The 25,040-nt window shown below is 50.0% G+C and overlaps 1 protein-coding gene across 1 annotated transcript in view; it reads right to left on the bottom strand.

Moving 5' to 3' along the window:
• The window catches only part of SIAH3 (siah E3 ubiquitin protein ligase family member 3), a 68,346-nt gene extending 43,817 nt beyond the window's left edge, over window positions 1-24,529 (bottom strand). The window contains exon 1 of the mRNA XM_049646967.1: window positions 24,386-24,529. Coding sequence (XP_049502924.1) covers window positions 24,386-24,520 — 135 coding nt within the window. The 5' untranslated portion in view covers window positions 24,521-24,529. The remainder of the gene's footprint in view (window positions 1-24,385) is intronic.
• Between the last annotated feature and the right edge of the window lie 511 nt (window positions 24,530-25,040).

The following is a 25,040-nucleotide window of genomic DNA, read 5'->3' as shown; positions in this document are numbered from 1 at the left end:
GGGCTCGAACTCACGGACCGCGAGATCATGACCTGAGCCGAAGTCGGCTGCTTCACCGACTGAGCCACCCAGGCGCCCCCAATGATTGAATGATTGAATGATTGAATGAATGAATAGATGGGTGGATCAGTAGCCTTCCCTTCAAGCCCTCCTTGACTCTCCAAGCTATGCTATTAAAGACACTCTGTGCCTTCTACTCTTATTCCCCTCAGGTCTGTGTTGTAGGCTTTATTGCACGTTAATGGGTTGTCGCAACTTCGCGGTGCCTCACACAGTTGACATCATTAAGTACCTTTCTTCACGCTGAACATGGGCTTGCCCCCCAGGAGCCTATGATCCCACAGGAGAGGGAGGGCATGCTTGGAAAGACCTTAACTCTCTGTGTGAGTTGTAAGGGAAGAGAGGAAGCGACATGGGCTGCCAGCTTCCCACATTCCTGGGGTGACAGGTACCCCCAGGCATCCCCAGGCACCCTTGTGATCTCAGGATCCCCCAGGACTGTTGCTGGGAGGCATACGACTGGACTGGGACGAACTCAGGGCACAAGAGGTGTCCATAGAGTAACCAGCAGTCTTAAGCTCTTACTCAGTACCAGCTCTTTTCTCCCCCGCCATGGTTACCAGTATTTCAGTTTTGTTCATGGCAGCTTAGTGACCACTTCCTGGTCTGAGCCACTGAGTCACTGTTCTTTGTTTTCCTAGCCCTTCTTAGCAGTTCTGGGTGGCTGTGTGACCCAGTTTGGGGCAGTGAAACTTCAGGGGTATCCTTTGGAGGTAGGGACCCTGAGGAAGCTTTTGCTTTCCTTTTTGAGACCAGGGTCACCCTTCGCCTTCTGTTACTCTTGAACGCAGTCAAGATGGCTAGAGCCACAGTGAGCATCTTGCAACTACAACATTGATACCCTGAAGGAAAGAGCAGGAAAGTCACAGAGTGGCCAATCTTGACATTTTGAGCACCTGAACTAACGCTAGAAACTCTCTATTCCTGGTCTTTGTTCTGTGAGACAAAGAAACCTCTATTTGTTCAAGCCACTGATGCTTCATCACTCTGTTCTTTGCAACCAATCTTATTATTTTTTTTTTTAACGTTTATTTCTTTTTGAGACAGAGAGAGAGACAGAGCATGAATGGGGGAGGGGCAGAGAGAGAGGGAGACACAGAATCCGAAGCAGGCTCCAGGCTCTGAGCCATCAGCCCAGAGCCCGACGTGGGGCTCAAACTCACGGACCGTGAGATCATGACGTGAGCTGAAGTCGGACGCTTAACCGACTGAGCCACCCAGGCGCCCCTCTTATTCTTAATTGATGGGGAATTATGCTGACATGGCCAGTCCCAGGCCTGGAGCTGGACCAGAGGCCACAGAGTTCATAGAGGGACTGAGAAAGTTCCAGACAGCAGAGAATGAAGCTAAGGACTGGATTCCTTCCCACCTTCGGTACAGGTGGCTTGTGCCCGGGACAGACTCCTCGGTCCCATAGGTTTCAGGAGATACCTGGGCTCCTGGCTGCATCTGGCTTTGGTTAGAAAGGTCACTAGGGTAGCCTTGTGTCCATCTATAGGAAACCAGAGTAGCAACCAACCTGTGCAGCTGCACAGGGCCCCGAGCTTAGAAGGGTCCCAGGCTTGATTTAATGGATTACTGACACCACCATTAAAATCTTGATTTTTTCAACCAAGGCCCCTTATTTTCACTTTGCACTGTTGCCCACAAATGATGTAGCCAGTCCTGCCTCCATTTATGAACTTTGTGACTTCAGGCCATGTCTTGGCTTCTCTGAGCCTCAGTGTCCTCGTCTGTAAAATGAGAATAATGAAAATTGCTCGGCGGGGTTGTCGGGAGGGCTACATGAGGGGTCATGAGCAAAGCAGCCCCACTGTGCGCACTCTGTTCAGCCGCCTTCCCTTGAGTACGTATTTCTGCCCGATTCATAATGAGATTAGCATCTGCATGGCTGAAGTTCATGTTCTCAGAGCCTCATCTAGAGGAGGGCCAGTTAAGCTCTCTGGGGCCCAAGACCCTCTTTATTTCTCCCAGGTGCCTGGGATGGCCCCTTGTCCTTGGTGGGCACTAGGAAAGGTTTGGTGAATGTACAAATACTACTCTTGAAGCTCCTAGAACTCTCTCAAAGCCCACTTCTCCTCGTGAGTGTGAATTTAGGGAACAGCATATTTTAATAGCGGTATAATAAGGAGGGCGTGTTTAACATTTTGGAGACTCAAAAATGGCCATCCCAGCTTACCTAATCTAAGAACAACCAAAATCTCCCCGCCACCCACGCTGAGCTTCCAGTGTGGAATGAGACAAGAGCGAGGGCATCACACAGGGGGACTCAGCTGGAGCCAGGATGAGGGCTCTCCCGGGGCCAAGGTGAAGTCCCCCGTGACAGCAGTAAAGGTCTTTTTCAATAAGCCAGTCTCAGCAGCCTGCTCTCGTTTCCCTTCGGATTGAATTCTGTCGCATTGTAATGCCTGATGATGAAGGGAAACCTGCTTACCATGCAGTAAAGTCGACACCTAGACCGAGTGTGGTTTACAAGAAATCAGGCAGTGAAAATGAGTGGTATCGACAAACTAGTTAGAAGAGCGAAGAGTTTTGGATAGAGCCAACTCATTTTTGTTGTTGTTTTTCTAAGAAAAACTACCTTAAAAAACCCATACGTCTCCAAGTTTCAAGCCTTTAAAGAAGCAACAGCTTACATAGCTAATGCAATAGTAGTTAATGCAGCTAATATAATAAAGAACCACGGCTGACTGAGTTCTCACTGCTTCTGCCTTTCCCGCAGCGCCGCGAGGTAGACGTGTTGATCTTACCCACTATGTATTAAGTAAATTGAGGTTTAAGAGGACAAGTAACTCGCTCAAGGGCATTGAGCTGGCAAGCCCAAGCTGACTTGTGTATAAAGTGCATTGATCTCAGGTGTGCAGCTTGGTGAATTTTCAGTCTGCGTGACCCAGTAACCACTACTCCGATCAAGACAGTGGGCACTTCCTGCGTCCTGGGAACGTCTTTCAAGCCCCTTCTCAGTCAGTCCCCCTGCCTGTACCCGCTTCCAGGTAACCCTTTTCCTGACATCTGGCAGATAGTTCGAGACAAAACAATCTTGCTTGTCCCTTCCTCCTCTCTCTCAGGTCTGTGAATAAATCACACACACACACACACACACACACACACACACACACATACACACACACACACACACACACACACACACACACGTCTTTAAGGTTTTCCCTTCACCATCAGACACTACAATGTAACCGAAGGGAAACAAGAGCACAAACTTGCTTATTGAAAAAGACCTATTTAGTGTAGCAATTTCCTTGTATTTTTTGTTCAGGACATGAGAACCATATCTCACGATCCCCTCTCCTTGTGATAGGGATGCCCTTCTTTCTGGCTGAGGTCTAGGCCCACCCTCAGCATTAGCAAGACCCAGGGCAAGGGTCAGATAGAGGCTCACAAGCCGTTTAGATAGATGTTTCAGAGTTACATACTAAGCCAGAGACTGTTAAATAAAATACGTGTTTTCGGGGCACCTGGGTGGCTCAGTCGGTTAGGCGTCCGACTTTGGCTCAGGTCACGATCTCGCGGTCCGTGAGTTCGAGCCCCGCGTCGGGCTCTGTGCTGACAGCTCAGAGCCTGGAGCCTGTTTCAGATTCTGTGTCTCCCTCTCTCTCTGACCCTCCCCTGTTCATGCTCTCTCTCTGTCTCAAAAATAAATACACGTTAAAAAAATTTAAAAAAATAAATTAAAAAAATAAATAAATAAAATAAAATACGTGTTTTCTTCCTATCTTAATAGATAAACACCTTCACAACACATCAGAAGGCCAGCCTTAAATTTAGAGGGCCCAGACTCCTCAGAGTCCCAGAACGTGGTGGTGGAGAGAGAGAGTTGGCCATGGGCAGCCCGCCTCTCTTTTCTTCCCATCTCCGTCCCTGTCCCATACCTGATGTACGTCCATGGCCACCCCGGCCTGTACATCTTGGTTCTGTCCACGGTCTCCACAAAAAGGAAGCCGGGCCTAGGGGCATGCATACTGGTGGCACGGTGTGCCCTTGGGAGGGTAGAGCTGTAGAAGATAAGCTCTGGATACCCAGGGAGAGGCCTGGAAGGGAAGGTGCAAGCTCCAGGCGGGAACATTCACTTGTGGCTGCAGATTCCTCAGCCCACAGGTGGGACTCGGCCTGAGGAGGGCCAGGAGAGACTTGCAGAGCACAGGGTTTAGGGAGCCATCTTGTCAGGTGTCAGGGTGGTGACTCCACAGAACTGAGATCCTGTGTCTCCATCAAGAGACCATCCTCTTTATTCTCAGATTCACTCTGAAGAGCTCAGTTTGGTTAAACCCGTCTTCAGCGAGCGCTTGCCATATGTCAGGCAATGAGCCACGCACCGCGATGGATGGAACTTGCTCCCAGCTCTCTGGGGCGGCAAGTCTAGTGGGAGAGCCCGGCAGTTAGCAGTTTTGCATCACAATAGGAACACACACTTTCAGGGAAGGGCTTCTGGAAGGGGATGACATCTGAGCCGTCTTGAAGGGTGAGGAAGTACTCACCAGACAAGGAAGTGGGGGAGGGTATTCTGGGGAGGGAGACCGGCATGAGTTAAGAATGGTCTATCTAGTGAGTGTGGAAGGGTTTGAGGGGTGGGATGGGGAGTGTCAGGAGAGGCCAGCGTAGGCTCTACCAGGAGCACGGACTATTCCTCCAGGCCCTGGGGGAGCGGTGGAGGCTTAGAGCAGCAACGGGACAAGGACACATTGACAATTTGTCCGTGTAGTGACATGACTGGCGCGCCTATGGAGACCATGAAATTGAGTAGAAGATAATCCGGGCAGGAGTTAATGAGGTCCGCTTATTCATTGATTCGATAGATACCTACTGAGCCCTATGATACGCCAGGCATTGTTGTATACTGGGGGTACCACAGGGGGCAAGGCAGAAAAAGTCCCTGTTCTCAAGGGGTTTACAGTATAATGAGAAGGCAAGGACACTGTGGATACATAAAGAAATAAATACTTCAAATTATTTCTACAGATGCAAGTGCTATGGTTAATGAATATGGGGATAGAGATGATAGAGGGGAGACGGCGGGGGGGGGGGGGGCGGAAAGATGGAGTAGCTCATTTGTACATGTGTTTGTTCATCCAGAATGGATGTGTGGATGTATGGATGTATGTATTAAAGCTTATTTATTTGAGAGAGAGAGAGAGAGCGTGCACATGCGTGCAAGCTAGGGAGGGGCAGAGAGAGAGGGAAGGAGAGCATCCCAAGCAGGCTCCGCATCGTCAGCACGGAGCCCAGTGCAGGGCTTGAACTCATGAACTATGAGATCGTGACCTGAGCCAAAGTCTGACACTTAACCTACTGAGCCACCCAGGCGCCCCTAGAATGTATTCATTTACCGAGGACCTCCGAGGGGCAGTAGCACTAACACGGAGAGAGTAAACAGACACGGTCCCTGTTACCACGGCATTTATGTCTCATGGGAGAGCCAGACATGATTCGAATATTCCATCATTGGAGCTTGTACTTTGAAGAAGGAGCATGGGTCTCTGAGAGTATAACCAAGGAACCTGACCTGGCACGCGGTGCGAAAAGGTTTGCTGTGGGTGGGTGGGGGGCGCTCCCCCGTGGCAGGGAGCAAGGTGAGCGCTATGGCTGAACTGGTGCCAAGCGGCTAGAGAGGCAGGGAAGACAGGCTTGGGTTGGGGGGGGAACCCCGCCCTGGGCAAGCAAGAGCTCTGCCCTGCCCAACTTTGTCCAGGAACTTTGCCTTCATTTTTAAGCGAATTATATATTTTTACTATGATAAAATCTTAAAACGCAAGATTTGCCATTTTTGCTATTTTAAGTGTACAATCCAGTGGCATTAATTACAGTCATAATGTTGTATGACCACCACCACTATCTTACTTCCAGAACTTTTTTTGCCATTCCAGACAGAAAAGCGTGACCCTTAAGCAATAACTCTCCACTTCCCCTCAGCCCCTGGTAATCTTGAATCTACCTTTTGTCTCTGTCAACTTGCCTATGTGAGATAGTTCATATGAGTGGAATCATGCGATCTTTGTCCTTTTGTGCCTGGCTTATTGCACTTAGCACCGTGTTTTCAAGGTTCATCCGTGTTGTAGCATGTGTCAGAATTTTATTGATTTTTGTAGCCGAGTGATATTCCATTGTAGGTACAGACCGTATTTTGCTTATCCATTCATCTGTTGATGGATTCTTGGGTTGTTTCCACCTTTTGGCTATTGCAAATAATGCTGCTGTGAACACTGGGGTACAAATACCTGTTTGAGCCCATTTTCAACTCTTTGACATGGAATTGCGGAGCCACACGGTAATTCTGTATTAAATGTCGTAAGGGACCTCCATATAAAAAACTCCTGTTTTTTTGGTTTTTGTTTTTTGTTTTTTACAGGAGCTGCACCATTTCACACTCTCACCAACAGTGTGCAAGGTTTCTGGTTTCTCCACATCCTTGGCCAACACTTGCAACTTTCCAATGCCTTTGCCTTTACCCTAAGAGCATCACATCTAAATCCTCTCTGAGAACCTTCTCTGACCTCACGTTGGGCAGGCAGTCTGAGGAGTCCTCACTTATGGTAGGACTTTGATGAGGGTGCTTTCCAGTTGAAAGAATTCCAGGGAATACTGCTCAGCATCTCTGTTACCAACGTCAGCTAGAAGGCAGGGATGGAGATGGGAGGAAACTGGGAAAGAAAACTGGGTAAGAGTTGGACACTGGTGGAGAATTTGCGGCCTCTCCCATGAGTCAAGTAGGTCTTGTGAGGGTCCTTTTAATCTCTTTATCGTGATGCCACTCCCCTAACAGTCCCTCAGTAAATAAATATATCTTCATAGCCAGAACCCAACAAATAGACACTTGAATGAGTGGGCCGCTCCCATTTCCTTTTCCCCCTCACCTCTTATCTGTAGTGCCTTTTGAAGAGCCAGCAAGGGTTCTACTCCCTCAGGGGCCCTCAGGCTCCTGTCCAGTGGACCCTACCAACCTTCTTGGGTCTTTTCTGGTCTTTTCTGGCACTGAACCACTGCCTGCCTTGATAGTTATTCAACACGCTGCTCACAGCGATGCTAGAAATTAGAGAAGAATAGGCAGGTTGCCTTGAGTCCCTTTTAGGGCTAAGCAAACAAATAAAAGAAGGAGGAAGGGGTAACTTATCCAAATAACACTCTCCACCCACATTGTGATATAAAGATCGCAGTGCACTTTGCTAGCTATTTTCTCACCCGAGCCTCACCATAAGCCACTGAAGTTGGCAGGGTGAGTGCTGTTTGCAGGAGGACAGATTCGGAAAGGACAGGTGACCTGCTGAAGGTCAGAGCGGAAGTGGCAGGGACGGGTGGGACTCCATGCCCAGTGCCCGCTCCCCCCACCCCGGCCCAGCGCAGTCCGTGACTCACCCCTGCCTTGCTGCCCCCGCACCTGCTCAGGGCCCCAAGGAAAAGCTCAGCCAGGCTTTTAATAATCAATCAAGAATTTCCCTGAGGCGTCTGCACAGACTTTTGGCTAGTCTTCTCAGAAGCTGTTCTTGCAAAATGCTTTCTTATTTTTTCGCCCAATCAGAACTGAGGTCAAAAAAAAAAAGCCCTTCCATTCTCTTTTTCTGCACCAACCAGCCTGGCAAAGCCGATTTCATTCCTGAAATTCAAATTGGAAGCTGCCTTCTGTTCTCATTAGTTTGGGTTGTAGCAGTCATTACATTCTAAACAATTAATCCCCGAATGCCAATTTCTTACTAGAATTATCCTGGACTCAACAACTGGTTTTCTTAGCAGGAAGGCTGAAGCAATTATTCCTGGCTTTTGTAACTAAACATGCTGTGCGTGGCACTTTACAATGTTTTCATCATCATTGAGTTATCAACATTTATCTCTATCAGGGGAAAGAAAAGGCTGTCCAATTGTGAAGGCCCAGCGATCACACAGACCTGTTTACTGACATCCGCAGGCTCCCTGGGGCTTCTTCCCTTTGCTTGGAAAAGAGGGAAGAAGTCCCCCAGGCCCCAGGCCCTACCTGTTCTCAGACTGGGGGGTGTCTGAGAAGTAATAGAAAACCAAGGGGAAGAGGCGGTGGAGGGGTCTCAGGCTAGACAGTGTCCTCGGCCATATGGGAGGAGTCTTTGGGGCACAAAACCTTCCTTCCAAAGCTGGGCTCCCAGAGTCAGCAGGAATCTGGGACTCTGGTGGAGTCTATGGGATTTCTCTTTCCTTCCATCGGGGAAGGCAGGGCTGCTCTGAGTGGGAGACTCTGGGGTAGCTGGCAGTTGAACTCACCCTGGGCTGGGAAAGGCCAGCTTACCTTCTCGTGCATTTACCCAAACTGAGGCCTTCCGGCGAGGTGGCATAATAGGAGACACACGACCAGCTCTGGGACCGGGCGCCTGTGTTCATGAGCCTGGCCTCACTGGTCCCTGCTGTGAGCTTGTGAGCACATTGCTTACCCTCTCTGTGCCTCCTTCCTCACCTGTAAAGTAGTGACAAAGATTGCTCTATTTTACAGGGTTATGTTGGAGATTGTGTTAGTATTTGTAATTAGAATAGTGTGCCTGGCACATAGTAAGTGCTTTACAAGTAGGTGTTTAAAAACAAATAAGCAAGAACTTCCCTTAAGAATTGAACGGGTTTTAATGTTCTTTCATCCCCTTTAGGCCTGAGAGCCCACAAGACAGCATAAAGACAGAAAGAGAAAGCTTGGTCCCCCATCCCTCAAGCCACAAAAACCCCTGATTCACTTGAGTATACTGGCAATCAAACCTCACACCCGTGTTCTTTTCAAAGTCAACCTGTGGCACCGCGGTGGTAGGGACTGTCCCAGGTCTCAAAAAGCGGAACCTGAAACATTTCCCAGCAGCATGTAGAGAACTAATCTTCAGATGATCAACCCCTAACCAGGTAAAGTTGGGGCAGTTGTAATACAGTAGATGGAAGCCAGAACCCATGAGATTCCTCTCTCCTTTTACTGTATCACCGTCGGGACCTATGGACCGTGCACGCCCCCCGCCCCAACCCCCTCAACGTCTGGTAATGACGACACCATCACCAATGGCAATAATAGTAGCTGGCACCTGTGTAACATTCACTCTGTGCCAAGCACTTTATCATATTAACTCATTTAGTCCTTACGGCAACCCTACAATGCAGGTACTATTGTTATTCCCATTTTACAGGTGGGAAAACTGAGGTATAAGATAAACTAAGTTAGAAGTCCAAAGTCACAGGGCTGATAGCTGTGGAGACAGTCATTGAACCCAGGTAGTGTGGCTCCGGAGTGCATCACTTAGCATCATACTACATTTTCCTGTATCATCGACCTCAACCATGAGCCTAGATCCAGCCCAGGCTCAGAAACCCAATCCTATCCTTAGGCAGGAAGGATCTGGGAGGTTGGACCAGGTCTCACTGTTTGTCTAGCTCTGGCCTTATGACTGCCCTCTTCATACTGAGTTCATAGCGTAGAGCAGGCTTCAGGATACAGGCTCTATCTTTTTTTAAGAATATTTTATTTTTGAGAGAGAGTGTGAGTGGGGGAGGCGCAGAGAGAGAGAGGGACAGAGGATCCGCAGCAGGCTCCGCGCTGACAGCAGAGAGCCCGACGCGGGGCTCGAACTCACGAACCACGAGATCATGACCTGAGCCGAAGTTGGACGCTCAACCGACTGAGCCACCCAGGTGCCCATCTTGAATCTCTGTCTTGGTAACACTCTCAGTTCTCCTGCTTCCTTGCCTTGTTCTTACCATCGTGAGCCTTCTACTTATTAATTAGACCTACATTTACTAAGCACCTACTATGTGCCATTCATTCATTTATGCTAAGGCTGAGGACATGGGGCTCACCATCTGATAGGGACACAGACATGCAGACAGCTGCATGGAGCAAACGAGTCTGAGGGCTGTGATTAAAATCAGTGCAGCATCCGTGAGACAGATGGGGAAAGCGGTTACCAGGAAAGGCTTCACAGAACAGGTAGCAGGGGCTCCTTCCTGCTGCCACACCCCGCTGATGCCAGCCCGTTGCCTAGAATTCTCTCTGCCTGTCTCTTTGCAGGCTGTCTCTTCATCCCGCCTGCCTGGACATACCCATGTGACCTCAGAGGGTAAGAAAGAATTGCATTTGTCACCTCTATTTTCTAATTGGTTGGAGGAAAATGTGCAGACATCTGCTGTCCCAGCACCTGCTCCAGGCAGGGGGATGGTAGGTTCTAGCGCCCCCTGGACCACCTGGCCATCCTGCTGTTGTGAGGCTTGACGTCTGTCTGGAGTCGTGCCCTCCATAACGGCAGCCCCGTCCGTCCCTGGTCTTCCCGACTCCATGTGGAATGAACGTCCTCCCAGCATACCTCCTACTCTAGATCCCTTGGAGGGATCTGGGGCACCTGAGGGGACCCCTCTTACTAATTCGCCACCCAGATAACAAAAATTAGATGCAAAAATAAGTCACCTGGTGACTTTGGATAAGTTCAGTGAATCATACCCCATCTTTAAAATTTTCCCTTCCTTGCACGTCAGGGATTTCTTTCCTTCATAATTCCAAATTCTTTCCCATCCCCACAGAGTCCCTTCTCACCCATTAGTCCAATTATGACAGAAGCATTTCCTGGAGACTTTCTTATTTAACGTGGAAAGACAAATGAAGAGAAACAAGCAAGGAAGGGGAAAGGAAGGAAGGAAAGAAGGAGTAGAGGAAGGAAGGAGAGACGGCAGGCAAGGAAAAGAAACCAGTGTTTATAAGGGCACCACTATGTGCTTGGCACTGGTCAAAGTGCTTTTCTGTATATTTGCCACATTTAATCCTCCATTGGCCTTACACTGCCTGCCTTATTTTAGACAAGGAAAACGAAGCTCAGAGTGGTTAAGTCCCTTGCCAAGAGTCACCCAGGAACATTGGAGGTGAAGCCACATCTGAGTCCAAAGGCCACGATCCTTATAATTTCTGCCACTCACTCCGAACGGGTACAATGGGTACAAATCATACAACGAACCCGCGTGCATTCACCGTCTTCCTTCCAGTTTATTTCCCCTGTCACCACACCATGTGGTGCTAAACTGCCTCAAACCTCCTTTGAAAAGAGGCAGCATGTAGATGGGGTCAATGAGGAAGGGCCAACCTCTAGCCAAGGTCACTTTGAAGGGAGGCACAGAGCAAGTGTCACCGTCTCACCTGACAGATGGAGAAGCCAAGGTGAAATGACTTGCTCAAGACCCGGTGGGACCGAAGCCAGGCTCTCGGTTCTGAGAAGACCTCCTCAGCCAAGGATTCTCAAGAAGTGGGTGGTAAGTGGCTGAGAGCTCGCTTTCCCGCCTCTGATTTCTCTCGGATTCTTGGAGAGCCTCGTGAATCTGGCACGTGCTTCAGTAAGTGCGCCGAGAAGGGTCCAGCTGGCATTTATTTAATTACCATAAACAGATGTATCACTTTGGCTTCAGTGAAGTTGGTTCTTGATGTGCTCATCAGCCCTCCTGCTTACGGGGAGGCCGGGCGGGCACGGGGGTGGCACAGGGGGCCCGGGGCGCCAGCCACCCCCCACCCCCACCCCGAGGGGCGCTGGGAGGAGCAGGTGTCACGGGGGCTGGATGGTCATGGCACTGGTGCCAGGGGCACTTTCCTCACAGACGCGCCATCATCCCTTCCACGTCAGGGTCCCCCGTGAGCCCTGTGTGGCTCTCCGGGACTGTCCCCAGATGTCAGGGCTGCTGGAGGAGGCGCCTGGGATTTACTTTGGTGATCTGCCCTCGGCAGCTCCTGGCTGAGCGTTTTGCTCCCGCCCTCCAAAGTCAGTGTAAACACTCCTCTGCATTTCTCCAGCTTGCACACTGGACACAAAGCTCGTCCACGTCGTTCCACTTTTCCTCTGACAAGCTCACCTCGCAGACGGATGCCTCCCTCCCTCCCTCAGTTCTTCCCACAGCCGTTTGGGAAAGAGAAAACGTTTGAAAGGAATTAGGGGGAAGGTTTACCAGAGATCCAGGTGGACGCTGAGTTAGATTAGGTAGAAAATGGTCATCGATATTTCATTTCTCGTTGATTTTAGAAAAAAAAATATTAGCGATCAATGTAGCTGCCGACTCAGACATCCCTTCGCCTGACAACACCTGTAACCAATTATTTATTTACGTATATCGAAGTAAAACTGGCAGATAACATTATATTGGCTTCAGGTGCACAACATAGTAATTCGGTATTTGTATACACTGCAGGGTGATTGCCACAATGAGCCCAGTAACGTCTGTCCCCACACAATTGACCCCGATCACCCTTTCGCCCGCCCCCTCCCTTCTGGTAACCACCAGTCTGTTCTTTGCATCCGGGAGTTTTGTTTTGTTTTGTTTTGTTTTGTTTTTTAGGTTCCACATATAAGTAACATCGTACAATATCTGTCTTTCTCTGTCTGATTTATTTCATTTAGCATGAGGCCCTCAGAGCCCATCCATGTTTTCACAAATGACAAGATTTCCCTCTTTTTTTTATGACTGGGTAATATTCCATTGTGTGATATCTATCTCTCTCTATATCTGTCTAAAGATATGTAGATATATATCACATTTTCTTTATCTACTCCTCCGTTGATGGGTACTTAGGCTGTTTCCTTATCTTGGCTATTGTAAATAATGCTGCGGTGAACAGAGGAGCCCATATATCTGTTTGAATTAGGGTTTTCATTTTCTTCAGATAAATACCCAGAAGTGGAATAGCCGGGTCAGGTAGTAGATGTACTTTTAATTTTTTTAAGATTTTTTTTTCTTATTGATTTATTTGAGAAAGAGAGAGAGCGCGCGAGCAAAGGGCAGAGAGAGGGAGAGACGGAGAAAATCTTAAGCAGACTGTGCATTCAGCACAGAGACTGATGCGGGGTTCGCTCTCACAACCCTGAGATCATGACCTGAGTCGAAATCAAGAGTCTGTTGCTTAACCGACTGAGCCATCCGGGTGCCCCTGCTTTTAATTTTTTGAGACACTTCCATACTATCTTCCATAATGGCTGTACTAATTTACATTCCCATCAATAGTGCACAGATGTTCCTTTTTCACCATATCCTTGCCAACGCTTGTTATTCCTTGTCTTTTTGATAATAGCTGTTCCGACAGGTGTGAGATCGTATCTCGTTGTGGTTTTGGTTTGTGCGATGAGTGATGTGGAACATTTATTTGTGAGCCTGTCTTCTTTAGAACAATGTCTGTTTAGATCCTCTCCCCATTTTTGAATCGGATTTGTTGTTATTTTTTCTACTGAGTCAAGTTCTTTATATGTTTGGATGTTAACCTCTCATCAGATGTATGATTTGCAAATATTTTCTCCCCTTCAGGAGGTTGCCTTTTCTTTTCTTTTTCCTTTTTTCTTTGTCTTTTTTTTTCTTTTTGCCAGTTTCCTTTGCTATGTACCCATTTTTAAACAAAAGTGGTCATGGAGCACAGATTTCCTTTTATGCAGGGTAATTTGGAGTTGAGCGTGTAGGTAAAGTGGTTGCAAAGTTTCCCCTGAAGCATCTTATGCAAATCATAGTTTTTATTGAGCCTGAATTTGGAGGGCTATGCTCTTTGTAGAAGTTTCCAGACAAGCAATTGTGTTATCAAGAGGGAGACACAGCTTTAGATAGAGGTTAAAAGCACCAGCTAACCTGTACTGCTCATTGAACGCATCCTTGGACAGGTTACTTAATCTCTCTGTGCCTTAGTTTCCTCTTGTGTGAATTGGGGATACACTGATGGCATTGTTCTGAGGATGGTCAAACAGGCAATTCAGGTAAATCACTTGGCACAGCAGTTGGCAGTTTGTAAGTGCTCAATAAACATCAGCCAATAATAATAATTTTAAAAAGCACGAGCGTATCCATAGTCTTAACTTGGCTTCTCCAAAAATAGAGCCTGAGAGAAAGATTTGGATGCAGGAGTTTATTTAGAAGGTGGTTCCAGGAAGCAGGAGGAAGGAGGAAAGTCACTGCTGTAGGCCACAGGGGCTTGATTCTACCAGGCGGCACAGAGAAGTCTGGAGAATGCCTTCCAGGACCGCCTGCCAAGAGCTGGAGCAGCTACGTGTGTGTTTGACGTATATACACAAGGGTGAATAAGACAGGATCCCACCTCGGTGTTTTTAAATGAAATCTAGTCCACTCGGTCCTTGTCCTCTGGCTTGGTTGTTGTGAAAAGAGAGCACTAATGGACGACATGTCAAGAAGTGCTTAAAAGCACAGGATTTGAGTTTAAGAAGGCTCCACCCCAGTGAACAAGCTCTTCCAGTGTTTTCTGCTTTGTTATTCTGTAGCACAGAGGAGGAGAATCGCGTACCATTTCCCGGCGAGAACTAAACGCACAGCATTTCCCACAGTTCCTGGACATAGCATGCCTTCCACAAATGGCAGCCACCGTGTGGCTGTCATTGTCATTATTGTTATCACTGTGTGCGTACCCAACAGCGGAAAACAATTGTCTGATGGTTGCAAGATGTGTAGCTGGCTTAGCTTCGTGCAAGTCATAATACACCCCGGACTTACAGAAAGGAAACCCGAGGTTCCAGGTGGCTACTTGCGTTGGCCTTCCTGGCACATCTTTGGTGATGTCGTAGGAGTTAGATCTGGGGGGCCCTGGTGTCTGGCTGCAAAGCTGAGCAGATGATGAGACTGACTGGCCAGTCTCAGAAAATCTGTTATTGACCTGCATGCGGTTCTGCCTTCCTAATGCCCAGCGAACCCCCTCTTCCCTTTCCAAATGTGGTCTGTAATGGCCTTGCTCCTCCATAGAAGACATTCTCCAGTCTTGTGCTGGGAGGCCCAGCCTTGCTCCTTCCCCAGGCCACTCTCTCCTAGCTGGAGTTCCTGGGGCCTCGGCTGGAGACAGCCCTGCAGCACACAGCTCCCTCCTCATCACAAATTTGTGATTAAAAATACATTAAAGGACCGAGAAATTATTAAGAGATACGGCATCTTGCAAGTCAAACTGACATTTCCGGTTAGATCACAATTCTCACTTAGCCCCAAGGACCCTGTTCGATGGCTAAAAACATTAGGCTGGTTTCGGATCTGCTTTCTGAGGGTATTTTCACCTGGGGCCCTGGAGGTAAGATGCAAATGTAGCTTTTTGTACCAGACCTTGATCCGTCTACTGTCTGAAAGTCTGGGGTTATTGCTTCGTGGCTTTGGTGAAGCCATTTGGAGGCTCATCTTCCGTCTGCTGTGTATTTGAGCCAGTACCAGAGACCCAAGGAACATTGACCTTTTTAATGCCCCGCTGTCGCCTGGCTGGTTTACACCTGGCACCTTGTCCTGAGGACAAGGACCCCCTGGGAAGACATCCAGCATTGCCACAGGGTCCTATTATTAGAGAGGCAGTGTCCTTAACCAGCGCTCTCCTCCTCCAGCAGCGTGGGGTCACAGAGCATTGGGCTGTGCCCGTCATCAGCTCTGACCTTGGGCAAGTCCCTTCATCCCTTTATCATCCTTGTTTCTCAGACCAGGACCTGAAACTACAGCATCACTCTGGCTCTCTTATCTTGAACAGACTGTGCTTCAAAATCTTGGCCACTGGACAGACAGGTCATGTTACTGCTGCCCCCTCCCTCCGTTCATTTGGAGCAAGAGGAGTTCGGTCACCCACACAAGTTGGGCAAGAGAAGCTTGCTCACCTCTTGTGCCCCGAGTAATATCCCTACAGGACACAGCTTAAGAGTAATGATGGCTCCCTTGGGGCGCGTGGGTGGCTCACTCGGTTGAGCGTCCCACTTCGGCTCAGGTCACGATCCCACGGTCTGTGGGTTCGAGCCCCGTGTCGGGCTCTGTGCTGACAGCTCGGAGCCTGCTTCGGATTCTGTGTCTCCCTCTCTCTCTGCCCCTCCCCTGCTCATGCTCTGTCTGTGTCTCTCAAAAATAAATAAATGTTAAAAAAAATTTTTTAGGGGCGCCTGGGTGGCTCAGTCGGTTAAGCGGCCGACTTCAGCTCAGGTCGTGATCTCGCGGTCCGTGAGTTCGAGCCCCACGTCGGGCTCTGTGCTGACAGCTCAGAGCCTGGAGCCTACTTCAGATTCTGTGTCTCCCTCTCTCTGACCCTCCCCCGTTCATGCTCTTCCTCTCCCTGTCTCAAAAATAAATAAAACGTTTAAAAAAAAATTATTAAAAAAAAAATTTTTTTTAAAGAGTAACGGTAGCTCCCATTGATGGAGTATTTACTATGGGCTAGGTGCTGTGCTAAGCACTTGACGTACGTGACATTATTCCATCCTTGCAACAATCATTTTACAGGTGAGGAAATTCAGGCTCGGGGAGGCCAGTTAAATTAGTCAAGGAACAACAGAAGAACAGCACTGGATACAAACCCAGATCTGTCTGTACTTTAAGGCCTCAACTAGAATGTTGCTCCTTTCTTTCCCAACACTTTCTTTCTCCCTTGACCTCCTTCCTGAGGCTGCAGTGGTCAGTCGCAGATTGGATAGGAGAGACATGTCTTGTCCATCTCCCTCTTATTCTTTCTTCCGCAGTCCTGGGGGTCGGCTCTCCCCCTCCACTGGGCTTTGCGTCCTGTGGTCTTGCACTGCTATTCAGAGACCACGCAGGGTCCCCAGAGGTCGGCATCCTCAGAATTACCATCGATTGTGCGAGTGAGCGTGAGTTGAGTGTGTGTTTAAAATTTTTTTTTAATGTTTATATATTTTTGAGACAGAGAGAGACAGAGCATGAGCGGGGGAGGGGCAGAGAGAGAGGGAGACACAGAATCCGAAGCAGGCTCCGGGCCCTGAGCTGTCAGCACAGAGCCCAACGCAGGGCTCGAACTCATGGACCGTGAGATCATGACCTGAGCTGAAGCCGGACACTTCACCGACTGAGCCACCCAGGTGCCCCTGTGAGTGTACGTTTAGAAACTCAGGCTGGAGGGCGGGAGACCCAGGTCTGTGGACTCGCTTAGTACTTTTAGAAAGTTCTCTGATAACAGTGGGATCCAGGAATTCTTTCCTGGCTCAGAAAGGTCAGAGCATCTCTCTTGCCGCCCCCTCCCTTGCGGGGCGGGGACCCGCAGGGTCCCTGCAGCCTGGACCCAGCCACACCCCCCTTCATCCTTGCCCTGCTGAGAGTGAGGCTGCTTCTCAAGGCAGAGTGAACCGAAGGGCAGAGAGAAAACGTCCAGTCTCCCAGGGAGCGTGCAGCGTTTGCGCATGGACGTCTCCCCACCCCGCTGAATCTCTCAGTGGTGTCACCCAGCTCGGATCCACACCCTCCAGATCCGATGCCCCTCACAGAGCCACTTACCCATGTGCTTACTCAGCTGCTGCTAATGAAAAGACGTCATGCATAAGTCATGAGGGGCAAGTTTCAGGATGGGTGGAGATGGGGACGTATCTGCACGCCTCCTGGCTCTGTGAATGACAGGGCACCCGGCTGATCAGCCCCCGTCCCATGACAGGCACCTGTGTCCTGAGACCCGGGCCCTGTCCCATTGGATGAACGGCCTCAGGACCCAGGCAGCATCCAGTGTTGTATGGAAGCGATGCCTTAAGGACAAATCTTACTTTAATATAAGGCGAGAAATTGTGCTACTCAAAATTCCCTTCAAGGCCAAGGGCGATTCACGAATACCAAAGAGCAGCAAGCAGGAGGCTTGCAGAGAGGGCGGGAGGGCAGAGAAAGACAGCCCGGGGGGGCTGCAGGGAGTGGACGCGGGCTTCCAAGGAGCTGCTTTCATCGTAATGACCATTGTTGACAGTAACTGCTGCCGTTTACTGACTCTCCTCCGCGGCAGACATTTTCCTCGTAGGCGCTCAGTTCAGCCTCAAGGCCACCCTAGCAGGTGGGCACTGTTTTCTCGCTTTTAAAGATGAGGAAATGGAGCCTCCGGGGGGCTCAACCATTTGTTCAAAGTCACACGTCTACACGTGGCACACTCTGGATTTGACTTCAGGCCTGGCTCCCCCAAAGCCCGTGTTTCCCCGCCCCTCCCCCCCCAACACCCACTACTTCTCCCCGTATTGACCTGGTGGGTGTAAAGGGCTATGCTTTTGTCTATGTGTCTCTTTACTACTTGATTTAAAAAACACAATGTGCACGCAGAATGCAGGTTTGGTGAAGGGGGATGATAGGTGCGTGGTGCAACCCACGGGGTCATACTGCTGTCCCAGGGCTGATGGGGTACAGGACGGGGGTCCCTGTAATTTTCTGCTCTGACGGCACGCACCTGCACGAGGGACATTTCGTTGGGGGCTAACTTCAAGGCAGCCTGGGACAGCGCAGGGGATATGGGTCTGGGATTAGGAGACGTAACTTAACGCTTCCATTTCTGTCGCCGGATGGGTTGACATTTGCAAAAGTTGTGTAGTGGGTTGAATGGCGGCCCACACGATGACATGTTCACATCCCCTGGAACCTATGAGTATCACTTTACGTGGCAAGAGAGTGAATATGACATGACCCAAAGGTAGGCTTGAATTAAGGGTCTCGAGAGGAGAAGCTTACCCCGGATGAACCAGGGAGGCCTTAAATGCAATCCCACGTATCTGTGTAAGATAGCCACACAGAGGAGAGGACAGGCGGAGGAGAGAAAGGGACGGTGGGACACCACAGAGGCAGACATTGGAGGGATGTGGCCACAAGCCAAGGAACACATGGAGCCACCAGAAGCTGGATGAGGCAAGGAGCAGAGTCTTCCCTGGCGAGCCTTAGAGTGGGCAGGGTGCTGCTGAAACCTTGATTTTGGACATCTCACCTCCCGAACCGCGAGGGAATGCGTTTCTGTTTAAGCCCCCAGTTTGTGGCAGTGTGTTACAGCAATGCTGGGAAATGGATGTACATCACTTCCCCCTCTCTGGCCTCAGTTTCCTCAACTATAAAATAAGAAGCTTTAGAGGCACCTGGGTGGCTCAGTCGGTTAAGCGTCCAACTCTTGATTTCAGCTCAGGTCACGATCTCACGGTTGGTGAGTTCGAGTCCCACATCTGGCTCTGTGCCAACAGTGGGGAGCCTGCTTGGGATTCTCTCTCCTTCTCTCTCTCTCTCTCTCTCTCTCTCTCTCTCTGCCCCTCTCCAGCTCATGTGTGCACTCTCGTTCTCTCTGTCTCTCTCAAAATAAATGAACTTTAAAAAAAAGAAGGTTTGACCTTCCATTTCATTTAATGACTCCCTGTCATTCCCTGAGTCCCAGGCCCCTGTGGAGGACAGGTCTCCACTCCCCAGACTGACCCCTTCCGTGTAACAATTAGCATCTAAACAGGTCAACTTTCGCCTTTGAGAAACAGAGCTATTTGATTCAAGATGACTTTCAGGGTAAAATACCTTCACAGACGGTTATTCCCCCCCCCCCCCACCATTGTTAATTGCTAGAAAAATACTCTGCCTCACCCTGGGGAAGTCATCCAAATAGCTCTGACCTCTCTGTGGACTTCAGGGAAAGCTTGCAGTACCGGTTTTCTCATTTCTGTCACAGAGTCTGCAGCTCGAGGGACCGTGGTTAAGAGAGTTACATGAAATCTGCTCTGGCGCCTCTGGATACGTGGGGGACAGAGGTAATCGGCTCACCTCGCCTCGGTGCCAGCTTCGGCCTCCCTGCAACTCCATCACCAGCTCGCCAAATGACTGCTCGGGGCCCCGGGCCTTTACTTATGGGACTCGGGAGCCTCGTTTGCAATCACCATTAACCAGAAAAGCTGCACAGCCGCTCGGTGCCCGTGGAGTTGAGTGTCCTACAATATCCACGGGAACCCAAGGGCTGGAAGAGTCTGCACGGGGAGCTTTTAGAATAAGGCCCAGAGAGCGACCCCCACCAGTTTCAGCTCCTCTCTTATCCTCTCCGAGCCCCTCCAAGGTGCTAATGAACTGTGCGGAGGCACAAGAGAGGCCAGCAAAAGGAAGATGGTGACACTTCCAGAGGATGGGGCCCGGGGTTCCTCAGGGGTGGGTTATGTCAACCAGAGCCGGGTAACCCACACTCTGGCTGTTAACCAGTCTTGGCGGAAGCCTTCAAGTGCTTTAAAACAGATATTCAGGATGAACGCTCCAAAGGCCGCCTCTAAATCCCTAAAAACAATGTTCAGGTCTTTAGCTCTCATTCGGCTGCCTGCCGAGCCATGTCAGGCAGAGTTAGGGAAAGCCCGGGGGTGAGAACGGGATTTCCAAAGATTACCCACAAACAGGAGAGGTGATGTCTGGCTTTGCCACACATATCTCCTCGGTCCCCTCCTTTGGTGATCCCCCTCCTCTGCCTTGCAGTCCCCCCCACCCCCCCATCACCTGTCACTCAACACACATTCATCCACACGGGCTCAGGTTGGTCTTAGAATAAAAGGCGTGTGGATGCTTCAAGTAATGGTGCTGAAATGCCCAGATTTTAGATGTAGTGTTAGTCAGGCACTGAAATTAAAGCCGCGCGTGTGTGTGTGTATGTGTGTGTATTTCAGTCTGTAAGCCCAAGGTTAACAGGTTAAAATAAAGAGGTTTAGGACCAGCTAGATGGAGGTATGAGTGGCCTTCCAGGACAAGTGGGGACGTTACACCCTCTGTTCTAGATGCTGGTGAGGGCACTGGGGTATTCAGCAGGGACTTTGGTACCGGCCAGGGCCTTCAGAAGTTTGCCAGAAAGCTCTCTGCTGGTCTTTCCGAAACCAGTTTATCAAGGGCTGTGGTTAAGAGGAGGAAGTCGTCCAGCCAGCCTCAGCTCAGGTACTGTCTGATTGGAAAGCTCTGAGGACTGGCCCTAGAGGGGCCCTGGCATCTCCAGAGACAAGGCGGGAGAGGGGAAGGCTACCCAGAACAGGGCATTATAGAAGTGGCCAGTGCCAATGGGAGAGGAGCCAGAGCACAAAGGCTTTCTTGGTTTGGAAACAAGCAAAAAGCACCAGGGCGAAAGGAGTGCCGAGTCAGGACCAGGACCTGGTGCCCTCACCAGGGCCGGCCCGAAGCCTGCTGACCACATTTCTGTAACCTCTGTGAATGAAGACGGAGAGGGCAGCAAGCCAAGAACGCTGGCTTCTTGCTGGTGACCCTTTATAAAGTGGGAAGGAGAAATGTGGGGGCATCATCTGGAATCCTTATACGTGCAAGGAGACAGACACAGGGACACACGGAGTGTCATTTGCGCCCCATGGAGAGGGCGCTGCAACGGATTCTTCTCTGCTTGCCCCTTGCCTAAAGCAGAGGTCCCCCGGGTTCTGATCTCCTGTGTTCCAGTACAGCTACTCTAAATGCCCCCTTTTAATTAGGGTGGGCTTAAGGGGTGTCGTGGCTTTACCCAGGGTGTCTGCATTGCCAGGAAGGCTTCTGCCTCCCACATAGAAGGAAAGGAATCCGCTTGCTTGAAGGAATCCCAGGTTACTGAGTAATCGCCATAATAAGATTGAGGATGAAGGTGACCTAGGGAAGCATGGTAAATACACGATTTTCTCTGCTCAGTAAGTGAATTTTGATTATAACTCAGCACTTGCCTCAGGTCCTAAAATACTGTTAGCATTCTCTGGAAAGCCCGGGAAGGGACGAAGCGCAAAAAATGCTTCCACAAAGAAAAACACAGGCTTCCCAGCCCTCTTTGTAGCTACACACAACCTAGAAAATTGAAAGCGAGCTTGCAGTCTCTCTGTCCTTGGTCACCATTTCACGTTCCAGCCTGTCATACAAAGTGCACGGAAGCACCACAGATCAATAGCTATTTCTGGGTTAACGTTGCCACAGCACCCCCCCCCTTTTTTTTTCCTTTAAAAAAAGAATTTTTTCCTCCGTGTAGATCACAGCTGATTATATCCAAGACATATCTCTGTGGTCTATGGAAATTCATGCTTAGTAGGAGCACCTTTTCTTTGAGGTTTTGTTCACTCACTTTTTAATGTAAGTGAAGCAGCCGGCAGTGCTCGGATCGAACTGTTCCTTCAAAAGCTCTGCAAATGGCTGTTAGCCCCCAGGTTTGCAAAGCAGGTAAAACTTACCTGATGGGCCACCTGGACCTCCATAAAGGTGGTCTGGGCTGTAGAGGTCTTTCTGCCTGGTACAGCCCCTGTGACTCCTGTCTTCTCTGCCGGACCCCCCTGGTGGCATTCACAGCCCTCAACTTGCTTTGTTTACCTCCGGGGATGCTTGTCTGGGCAAAATCCCTAAGTGTTTTTTTTTATGGGAAATTAAAAAAGCCAAGTGAGAACGAAAAAGCGAGCCATGGAAAATAGTCTCCCAAAGCATATGTCAGAGGTTTTTATGTTACTGCTTATATGGTTTCTAAGTGGGCTAAAGGCTTTGAGTGACAACTTTTAAAGTTCCTACCGGAACCCCCCACATTATGTGCCATAACAATTCTTTTTGGGGGAGAGTGCCACGAGGCACGGCCACCCCTTGTAAGTCTTTTTAGCCTCACAGAGCCATGGATATACTCATTCATACGTCCATTTCGAAGGTGGAGAAGGGAAGGCTCAGAGAGGTTGAATCTTTTGAGGGCACACAGCTGGTCAGAGCTGACCCAGAGCCTCCAACCCTGACTCTGAACTCCTGGGTTTCGGGCAGCAGGACTACTTACTAACCAATGTCCAGGCAGACCTCGCTAAAAAATACACACAGATGCGTCTCACCCCAGCCCACCCCACCCCACCCCAGATCTGAGCGTCTCCTCCCGTCATCAGCTGCAGCCAGCGAACCATATAAATGCAAACTTTGGTCTCAGACACAATTTTTAAAGGCATTAAAATGCAAAACAGAAGTAAACAAAACGTCTTGCCACAGGGAAGTAACTAATGTAAAGTGACAAAATAATGGGAGTTTGAATGCAGTCTCCAAAGTGGCGGTAACGTGGAATTCAGAATCACGTTTTAGTATGTCCACCATGCACTTGCTTTGCCAAGGATGACTGGCAGTGGACTGTCATTTGTAAAACTAAGCCACGAATGCAAAAGGAGCCAGTGGAACGAGGGGCAGGAGAGCTAGAGCCAGAAAGAGAGAGCATAGGACGGAGAGAGCAAATGCAGGTCATGGAGCTGGTGCTAGTCACAGACTGGGTACTTCCGAGACCTAGTTCCTAGGTCTGTGCACCGTAGCAATCCTGGAGCAGTCCAGCACCCCTCTGCCCAGGACTGGCCGCCTCTACTGCCACAGGCACTCCAGGCAGCTGTCCCTCCTAGGGACTTCCAGGAATCGGGGCGGCGGGAGGGGAGAGGTACCCATCAGTCCTGACCTGCAGGGCCGAGGAGAGTCTGACTCTTTATAGGAGTTTATACAGTGATGAGGGACGAGCAACACTTTCCCTACCCAAGAGCAGTGGTCAGAATGAGAGATCTACCCTGCCAGGCTGTTCCAGCACTCCCCTGCAGACCTGCCCTCCTCCCTGTCACTCAGCCCTGCGCATGGTGAGGTAGACAGGAAAGCAACTCCCAGTGAGTTCATCGTTTATCTTAAAACAGAGCCAAGGTGGCTCGGAGTTTCATATCGGGGACTTCAGCCGAGCCCCCCACCCTCCCACTCTCTACTGCCCTGTCTTGTCTCCGCCCCCACCACCCCTAGCCAACGGTTCTTCGTTCATTTCCCTGTGGGTCGCGGCTGTGATGTGGAGCGGTCTTCCCAGACCCCAGATTTGGGCTGTTCTTGTAAAGGGCTTTGGCCCGAAGACACAAATGCAGAGGCGGTGGCGCCAGACGCAGCCCGGGCAGCCGGTGGTGATTCACACACCCGCAGCTCCCAGCCGGTTTCATTATTATACAACTGAAGCAAATCCCGCCCCCTCCGGTCCCCAGCGCAAGGGGCGCAGCAGCTCACAGGGAGCAAAGACTAACTCCTCCTGATCTTTCAATCTCTCTCTTACACACACACACACACACACACACACACACACACACGCACACGCACGCACACGCACGCACACGCACACACACGCCGAGTCTGAGCAAAAGGCAAACCACTTTGCAGAGAGAGCCCCCCTCATCCGCTCCCAGGTCAGGGTCTGGGGGTTGCGCGCCCCCGCCCGTGGCCACTTCAGCGGCAGCCAGCAGAAGGGGGCTTCCGCAATCCATGTGCCTGCCTGCCTTTCCAAACACATGGGACAGTGTGCAATTTGGGTAACTTTTCACATCCTGTCTCCTGAACGCTTGCCCACAAATATTTGGGAGCTAGAGGAAGACGCCCCCTTCCCCCTCCGCCACCCTCCCTTCCGACCCCGCTCTTAGACTGACAGCTCCGGGGAAAGAGACTGGACTCTCACTCCAGTTGTTCTGCCAGTCGGGGAAACAACACGCTGTCACCGAGAGCACGAGAGACACCTAGAAAGCGAGAAGGAGCCGAGGCAACCCCTCCGGGTACCAAGCGCGTCCTAGCGCTAGCCAGAGAGCCTTTGCCAGGAGCTCCAGGAGCACGCGGAGGGTCACCGACCAGCCAGGAGAAAGGACTGGAACCCGAGCCGCGGGAATAGAAAATGATAGCAACTCACCTTTAGGTTGTGCGTGGGGTTTACAACGCAGACAAGTTGCCCAGCGGCGTTGAAAACCCGTTTAGCCTTGTAGTGCTGAAAGCGGAGGTGAATGAGATCTAACACAGCCCCAAAGCACTGGGTAAAGAAAAGCATCACAACTTTTGGGGGGGTTGTTGGCACAGGAAGGCAGCAGGAAGAAGCTGGTAGGTCCTTGGGCTCTGGAAGGAGCACAGCCTCTGAGACACTCCGCTCCAGCCCGGCTTAGCGTGCCTTCATATTCATCATCAAAATAAGACGGTTAGAATCTTGCAGCAGTGAGGCGGCCAATCAGAAGGACAGAAATGTTATCCTTGAGGTGCAGAGACAGCCAATAACAAATGCCTCCCCTACCGAAACTCCCTGATGAATTGAGCCTGGCGGAGAATGTATTATTGAACATTACCATAGATCAGCACATTGCATTTATCTTGTGATTACAGCCAACCATACATAATGCTGGGGAGATAGGCTGACAAAATTGATTGCTTAATGTGTCTCCATTTATTAATTGACTTAATTTAACACGAGAGCCTTTCTCAACGCGCTGGCAAAAACGTAAAGCATTTAAACCGCCAAATAGTAAAGCGCCCTGCTCCAAAGTAGGCAGATGGATAACGCAGATCGTGGCTCGACG

The sequence above is a fragment of the Panthera uncia genome (assembly GCF_023721935.1).
Source record: "Panthera uncia isolate 11264 chromosome A1 unlocalized genomic scaffold, Puncia_PCG_1.0 HiC_scaffold_16, whole genome shotgun sequence".
Taxonomy (NCBI): domain Eukaryota; kingdom Metazoa; phylum Chordata; class Mammalia; order Carnivora; family Felidae; genus Panthera; species Panthera uncia.
Note: the sequence above shows the minus strand (reverse complement) of the source record. Positions and strands in the feature narration are given on the sequence as shown.